This window comes from Mauremys mutica, chromosome 2 (assembly GCF_020497125.1).
Source record: "Mauremys mutica isolate MM-2020 ecotype Southern chromosome 2, ASM2049712v1, whole genome shotgun sequence".
Lineage (NCBI taxonomy): Eukaryota > Metazoa > Chordata > Testudines > Geoemydidae > Mauremys > Mauremys mutica.
This window is the reverse complement of record NC_059073.1, coordinates 132,947,429-132,955,971: the sequence shown is the minus strand read 5'-3', so window position 1 is coordinate 132,955,971 and position 8,543 is coordinate 132,947,429. Positions and strand designations below refer to the sequence as shown.

At 51.4% G+C, this 8,543-nt stretch overlaps 1 protein-coding gene across 1 annotated transcript; it reads right to left on the bottom strand.

Moving 5' to 3' along the window:
• LOC123362542 (dynein light chain 1, cytoplasmic) lies at window positions 1–487 on the bottom strand. Its single transcript, XM_045002912.1, has one exon. It carries the CDS (start codon window positions 439–441, stop codon window positions 172–174), a length of 270 nt encoding a protein of 89 aa, XP_044858847.1. The 5' UTR covers window positions 442–487; the 3' UTR covers window positions 1–171.
• Between the last annotated feature and the right edge of the window lie 8,056 nt (window positions 488–8,543).

Genomic DNA, 8,543 nt, shown 5'->3' with positions numbered 1-8,543 from the left:
AGTAACAATGAAAACAAACTGGTACAGAGGAGTCCCTGTCCATTACCACCACAACAAAAGGCTTGAAGAGCAAAGTGTGTTCCCCAGGGAAGGCTTAAGATTTCAGTCTCTATTTGGAGTTAGTGTGCAGTCCTGGAACCGGATGCAAGTTTGGATAGCACAGTCTGTGCTCTAACCAGATTTGAAGAGGAGAATAGCAACTTGGCCAAGGTAGAAATAGATGAAGTGCTTAGTCTCATGAGTCACATAGCTGCCAAAGTTCCTTCCCACAATGCAGTGCCAAGTGGGGTTGTACTTCTTGTCAAACTCCTTCTTTATATGAGCTGCAATATCCTTCTCAATGTTGTATTTCTCCAGGGCCTGAGTGGCACACTCCACTGAATCTTGCTGCATCTCTTCAGACATATCCGCATTCTTGATCACAGCCTTTCGATCACACATGGTTACCGTGTGCTGGGTGGCTCCGAGCGCGGAGGGAAGGGATGGGGCGGGCAGGCAGCTTCTCAACCAGCGCTCGCTCAGCCAGCTCTCCGATGTGACAAGGATGTGGAGACAAGGATTGTCTCCAAGCAGAGAGAGAGCAGGAGAGGGAGGGGGGAAGTGGGCTGCTTCCCTGTGTGTAGAGATTCAAGGGGTTTGAATCTGGGTTCCCCAGGGGAAGCTTGGGGGACAGGCAGTGCGTCAGACACGTTAACCTGACTGGTGGCAGCGAGAAGGAATCCTACCCTAAGGGTTAGGGTGGGGGGAGAATACCTGCGGGTCCCCATCTTTGAACCCACAAGCTCAAAGTGGGGGTGAGATCCCAGGACATGGATCCCATTTCTAAAGCTAACTTAGGCACACAGGCGCCTACATTCAAGGACTTCTGCTGAGACTGAGGCTCAGAAGTGACTGGGGTGCAGACCCTGAACAGGTATTTAGGTGCCTAACTTCCATTTGTGTCTAGAATCTAAATGGGACTAGGCTCCTTACTCACTTGGGGTAACATTTTGTAAAGCCTAAGTGACGTCCTCGGATTCCCCCTGCAGTCTGTGGTAGAGCAGGGAACTGACCTGATTGAGTTCGTGCCCTGCCCATTGGGCCATCTTTCCTCTGAACCAGTGCCTTATCCACACTGTTCAAAGGGACCGTCTCCAGCTGAGCCAGTGAGTGAAAGGATCAGGCAGGGAAGGTAGAACCGGTGCTGCTCTTTGGCAGGCCAGGCAGGGCAGTAATCAACAGTTTGCTTTAGCGTTACTCTTGTGCCTTTGATAAGCAATTTCCCCATAAACAGCCTTTCAGACTGTTTACTCTCACTTGCTCCTTTTCATATGGATCCAGAGCAAACTCCCCTTATCTTCCCCTCCTTGAACTCGGGCTTGGCCTTCCTGAAGGTGGATATTGTTAAGCAAACAGGCACGTGGTAATTCCCACAGGTTTCCATGGCTGACAGAGAGACCTTTGCAGGCCCTGAACTGGCGAATGATCAGCTAATGCTCTCTGCAACCTTACACTGCTGTCACGTCAAGTACAGCAGACTGGAGCAATGACTTTGTCAGGAATCTGGTCTCATGCACTGAGAGAGGAAGCTAAAAAGATTCTGAGGTTCAGTGTTTATAGATTCCCAGGCCAGAAGGGACCACTGTGATTATCTAGTCTGACCTCCTGCATAACACAGGCCCTAGGACTCCCCTGTAATAATTCCTGGTCCACTAGAGCAGGGGTGGGCAAACTACGGCCCAGGGGCCGCATCCGGCCCTCCAGATGTTTTAATCTGGCCCTTGAGCTCCTGCCAGAGAGCGGGGTCCAGGGTTTGCCCTGTTCTGCCTGGCTCCTGGAAGCAGCGGCATGTCCCCATTCCAGCTCCTACTTGTGGGGGCAGCCAGGGGGCTCCGCACGCTGCACCTGCCCCAAGTGCCACCTCTGCAGCTCCCATTGGCCGGGAACTGCGGCCAATTGGAGCTACAGGGGCGGCACCTGCAGACCAGGCAACACGCAGAGCTGCCTGGCCATGCCTCTGTGTAGGAGCCGGAGCGGGGACATGCCGCTGCTTCTGGGAGCCGCTTGAGGTAAGCGCTGCCTGGAGCCTGAACCCCTTACCCCCTCCAGTGCTCCAACCCCCTGCCCCACCCCTGATTCCCCTCCCACCCTCCAAACCCCTCAATCCCAGCCCGGAGCACCCTCCGGCAGCCCCACCCCAGAGCCTGCACCCACAGCCGGAGCCCTCATCCTCTCCCGCACCTCAAACCACAATTTCATGAGCATTCATGGCCTGACATACAATTTCCATACCCAGATGTGGCCCTCGGGCCAAAACATTTGCCCACCCCTGCACTAGAGCATAGCTTAACAAAATCCAGTCTTGATTTAAAAATTGTCAGTAATGGAGAATCCACCAGAGACCTTGGTCAATTGTTTCACTGGTTAATTACGCTCACTGTTAAAAATGTGCACCTTGTGTCCAGTCTGAATTTGTCTAGCTTCAACTTCCAGCCATTGGCTCTTGTTATATCTTTGTCTGCCACATAGAAGAGTCCATTATCAAATGTTTGTTCCCCAGGTAGCTTCTCTCAAGCTGTGATCAAGTCACCCCGAACCTTCTCTTTATTAAGCTAAATCGATTGAGCTCCTTGAGCCTATCACTAGAAGGCAGGTTTTCCAATCCTTTAATCATTCTCATAGCTCTTCTCTCAACCCTCTCCAGTTTATCAGCTTGACTAGCAACTAAAGCATTGGCTACTTCTCTACTTTGCAAATATGGTGAGAGTATGTTTGTTTTCCCATGAGATTTGCTTCCTGATTCCAGCCAAGTTGGAGGTGATGCAAGAGCTGCATCTCTGTTGATTATGTGGGGTTTGCTCTTCCACGTCCCCTTGCTTTGGTGCTGGAGCCTCCTGTTCTAACCTGCCACCCAGCTGGTGGGAAGGTTGGGATGATTCCTCTCTCCCTGGAGACCAGTAATTCATCCCTGCCCAGGCCAACTTGTAAAGATGTTTCTAAAGGGCAAATTCCCTGCCTGTAGAAGAGACCAAACTGCTCCAAATGGCAGGACGCTCACCCTATTCCTAAAAGGACTTCACCCCAATCACCTCATCAGTGAGTTAGACACTACACTGCAGTGTCTGCATGCTCAGTCAATGACAAACCCCCTGCTGACTTTGATAGGGCCAGCATTTCACCCAACGCATTGATCACGAATCTACACAGACACACACGCTATGTCACGGAGGGAAATTAGAACTGTTCACCAGACCTGGCTTAGGTGCAAAGCTCCATGTCCCTCGGCTTGTGGGAAGGGCCGGCTGCAGCGTTTTTGCTGCCCCAAGCAGCAAAAAAAAAAAAAAAAAAGGCACAATCAGAGCTGCCACAGCTTCATTCTTCGGCGGCAATTCGGCAGCAGGTCCTTCCCTCCGAGAAGGACTGAGGGATCCGCCGCTGAAGAGCCGGACATGCCACCCCTTTCCATTGGCCGCCCCAAGCACCTGCTTGCTGCACTGGTGCCTGGAACTGGCTCTGCTTGTGGGATTTAGTAGCAGAACCTTTCATGAGCACTAACCGTGCATGCCGCAGGCCAGCAGCTGCAGAGCCTGCATTCTGGTCAGGATGGAGAACTGCAGGCTAGGAGCTGAGGTTGTGGATACTGCAGCTTGGATCGAACTTCGACTTGGGTGCGATTCAGCCTGACCCAGAGCTGCACCCACACCCAGTAGGAGCTGGAGCCAAGCAGGGGCTCTCTCCCCTTCAGGAATCAAACACTGGAACCTGTGCTATGCACCATTCCCCCTGCTCAAACCCTAGTCGAAAGCAGCCAAGTGGTTTCCAGCGCAGTTTTGTTCCTCTTTTAGTTAAAGACCCGCTGGTCCCTGGATGGGCACTCAAGGCAGATTTCACTGTGCTGGTGAAGAGACTTTAAAGGAGTCATGCCCCCTCCCCCCAACTTCAGCACATTTTGGATGAGTTATGTATTTATTCATTTCAGGTCCCAATTCTATCCTCAGATGCTTACAGTAGCACCATGAGGTCCCATGGTGCCAGGTGCAGTACGTACACATCATGAGAAACAGTCCCTGCCCTGATGAACTTACTATCTCAATAGAGAAGACAGGGAGGGAGGGGAACCTGAGGCACAGAGCAGGGAAGTGACTTGCCCAAGGTTGCACAGCAGGTCACTGGCAGAACAAGGAACAGAACACAAGCCTCCTGGCTTCTAGCCCAGGGCCCTACCCACTCACCCACCCTGCCTCTAATGGGTGACGGGCCTGTGCTTTGCACTGACTTCAGTGAGAGTCCTGGTCAGGCACCCAGAGGCAGGACTTGCCCTTCACAAGAGGCACTGACCTCAGAACACTGAGACATGGCTACTGCATGAAAGGCAGGGAACACAATAACTGGCACTGCCAATGGAAACTGCCTGGGCACGTAGGTCCAGAGAACGTGCCTGGTCTCACTGCGCTGCTGTTCTTTCCAACAAAAGCCACGTCCCTGCGTTTCTCCTTAACACAGCAAATGTATATTGGGCTGATGCTCACAAGGGCTGCAAAGCTTTTTGCTAACAAAGATTAGGTCCCCATTCATAGCAAGCCCCAGAGCTCTATGCCCTTAAGTAGGCACCATGCATAGCAAGATCAATGAGATTTTATCCTGAGTCTCCCAGCGTTTGATGTTCTTCCTAAAGCCCTGGTTCCCGGAGTTGTAGGAAAGTCTCAGCTTTCAAAGTACCCACGCGAAACCTTGGAAATGCAACCCTTAAAGGCTCAACATTGAGAAGGCAAAAAGAGCCCCCAGGTTCCTGGTTTGTTTTTTAAACCAGCCTTATAATTTTGGGGGCGTGTGACTCATGTTTGGCATTAGCACAGTGCAAGGCTTTCCCCCTTTTTGGAACAGTTTAATGGCTCCTGCAAATGACCCTCAAGTGGCTTGTTAATTACTGGCGGGTCTCAGCAGGATATGCCATCTGAATATGTAAGCAGCGCTGGTGATCAATGCCAGGAGGAGGGCCTCTGCTGTGAGAACCAGACGTGCTTTGTTTATCCCTGGGCTTGGATGTGGATTGGAGTTAATCAGGCCAAAGCCCATGCTGGCGGCTGGGGAATGTGGAATCCTCATGCTGCTGGGGCTCTGCAGCAGGGAGGGGACTCAGGAAGGGCTTCTCGACCTCTGCCCCAACATGAGACATGCTTGGCCTCTCCTGGGAGGCATCCCAGAATCCTTTGGGCTTGCTCTTTGGGGGTGCCATGGTGTGTGTGAGAGGGGTGCTCTGAGCATGACAAGCAACAAGGGAACAGGAACCTGCATGCGCTCATCACCATTCCCATGGGGGTGGCATGATTTGCACCCCCAGAAAGGGCATCCAGCTCTTGGAGGGAATGCATGACAGCACTGGGCCAGGCCAGGCCAGCTCTCGTGGTGGGGAGGAGGGGTCCCCCAGGCCCTGTGCAGATGGTCAGGGAAGCATGAGTCACATAGGTAGCAAACTTCCCCAAAGTCAGACAGCCCTTCAGTAACAGGCGGGACACCCTGAGCAAGGAGAAAGACAGGGCTGGATAGCAGGGATTGCTGAGAATGAACCAGGTTAGGCTGTGGGCTAGTCTCCCCTGGGGAGTGGGGAAGGTCCCCTTGCTCTAGATACTTTCAGCTAGCAAGTGGAGAATGCCTTGCCCTGCCCTGGGGATGGGCTGGGTGGGAACTGTCCAGCCAGGAAATGCAGTCGGGCTTCACCACCTGCGCCTGTTGGAAATGTGACCTTCTCCTAGTCATGATGTGGCTTCTTTTATCTCTTACTTCCCTGATCCTTAAAATGGGGGGAGACCCTGGCCCTGGATCAATGTCACAGGGGCAGGGGGCTGCTGGAGACTTATTGACAAGGGACAGGTGGGCTCGAGGACTGCTGTGCAGTAAAGCTGGCTGCCACCAACAAATGTCTGAGGAAAGAAAAATCATTAGGCAAAGAAAGCAGAGGCCCCCACCACCACCACCTCCAGACTCAGGTCAGGACCAGCCTGTGCATGGAGGAAGAAACCTCTCCCTTCCACTCTCTGCAATCCAAATGCTGTGCCCTTCTCTAGCAAACCACTCACAGGAGATGTCATTCTCCATACCTTACCCAGAGAGAAACTGAGGCCCGGTGCGAGGCAGTGACTCACTCGAGGACCTGCAACATGCAGTTCAGCCCCTTGTATGTATGCATGATGGTACAGTCTTTAATGACATAATCGCATGCTATGCTTTGTCTTGACCCCTGGCCTCATTCAGTGCACAGGACGGACCTGCTCAGGGATGTGTCCGGGTTGTGTAGTGAATAGCGGTGCCCTAGGAGTCTGGCTGCAGCTCCAGCACTCCTTGGGAGTGGGGTGGGGCTTTCTCTTGTTACACAAATAACCACATCCCCACTATCCAAAAGGTCCCAGATGTGAGACTGAAGGACATGGGTAAATTGTGTAACTGGGGGGAATCTCTTCCTTGTTTTTAAGATGGGGGAGAAGAGAGAGAGAGATCCATTTAGATCCATTTCACAAGCTTTGTCCTCCAATGAGAGGTGATCTATGAATCAGCCAGTGACCATTCTCCTGACTCATTCTCATACCACCATGCACATGTCCCCCTTCATTGGGCTGCTTGGTTGTCTTTCACAAAGCCTGTCTAACTACGTCATGCCTCGGCTATCAGTGTGTCCTGCTCAAATGCACTCATGTGCGCACATGCACATATTATGTGTTTAATCAAAGGGGCCTAAATGCCACCTCACCATCTTCTGGGACCTGAGAAGTAGGAAGGAGGCCAGTGAAAGCCCTCCACCATCACCACCATTCACTCCCTCTGGAGTCTCAAGCAAACCAATCACACCCCCAAGCAGGGCAGTTTGGAACTTGTTGGGAAGCTGATATTTTCCCCCGTAAAAATTGTATGATGAAAACAAAACATTTTTCGTTTTTGTCAAAAATTGCCTTTGAATTTTTTGGGGTTTTTCATCAAAAAATGGAAACACTTTTTTTTATGCAGTGTTTCACAATGGAAATTTTGGGTTCTGTGGGTTGTTTTGATTTGTTTTTTTCCCTTACAACATGACAACCAAAATCATTTTTTCTACAAAAATGTCCATTTGGTTGCAAAAGCTGTTTTCTGTCCCCCCAAAAAATGTGTTGATGGAAAAATTTTGCCCAGCTCTATGGTATTGCAGGCTGCTGATGGATCAAAGGATTTCAGCATGGACACATTGACCTTACCCTCAGCTGGCTTGCCTTCCTTGATCCTTTTCTTTCCCTGGGCTAAGCTGGTTCCCCGTCATAAGTTAGAGCAGTCTGAGGACTGTTCTAGTTTCCAGTGGCTGCTGGTGGCCCGAAGGCCAGCAGCTGGAGAGCTAACAGAGTGGGCAGAACCCTGGTTTGGCTGTTCCCAAGACAGGATTTCAGAGCTGTGTCTGTGTGGACAATACCTGGCCGCACTCGCTGCTTGGCTCCGGAGTTCATTAGTTCGGGTATGTTTGAGAGCATGAATGGCTTGCAGAGCCTACCTGCCTCTGGGCTGAGCGCTCAGCCCTGCCACGCAAGAGACAAATCGTTGGGGTCCAATCCACCCTCCCCAGAATCCCACTGGGGGGAAATCAGAGCTCCTTGTATCTGCTGTGGGGAGTCAGCCCCTGGCACTCTGTGACTTGCACAGTTGCCAACTTTCACAGGGTAAATAAGCACCCCGACTTTCACAATAAGCCAAAAAATCAAGCTAATCCCATTTTGAAAGCAGCAAAGAATCCTGTGGCACCTTATAGACTAACAGACGTTTTGCAGCATGAGCTTTCGTGGGTGAATACCCACTTCTTCGGATGCAAGCTCATGCTGCAAAACGTCTGTTAGTCTATAAGGTGCCACAGGATTCTTTGCTGCTTCTACAGAACCAGACTAACACGGCTACCCCTCTGATACTTGACCCCATTTTGAAACAAGCCCATCCCTAAGAACCCCAACACTCTATGTGACTAGATCCCCCCAGTGTGCAGTCTGGGACTGTGGTGGGCCTGCTGTGCACCCCTGACTCTCTCCCGCCCTTGCCCCTGCTTCCTGCCCCCTCTCCCTTTGCCCCTGCTTCCCAGGAGCCGATCAAAAAAAGAAGCAACAAGCTACAGGCCAAACAAGCTACAAGCTAAACACTAGCCAATACGCAACTCACAAGCCAATAACAAACCCAATTTCTGCTTTTTTTTCCCCCATGGGTTTGGCATGTCTGGTGGCTTGATCCTGAATGGTGCTGGGGGCCCCCCACTGCTGCTCACGAATGTTCACTGCCTTTGCAGGAGCAAGCGTTTTCTGCTTTGCCGCCAGGGATGGGATCAGTGCTGCAGAGCGGTAAGGGATTCTCTCTGCCACAGGAGCTCCCCTCCCCAGGAGGCCTTGAAGCACAGAGGCAGTACAGGGAGTGTGTGTGTGAAAGGGGAAGGCATAATGGAGATTAAAGCCAAAGAAGCAATTGCAAGGGTGAAAACAAAGCATGATACTGGAATGTGTCAGGCACTATTTTATTTAAATATGTCAGTTCGTTTATTGGTCAATAATACAACAAAAGACCTTTAA

Coding starts and splice junctions, on each gene's coding strand:
- LOC123362542 (XM_045002912.1), bottom strand. CDS start 441: ATGTGTGATCGAAAGGCTGTGATCAAGAATGCGGATATGTCTGAAGAG.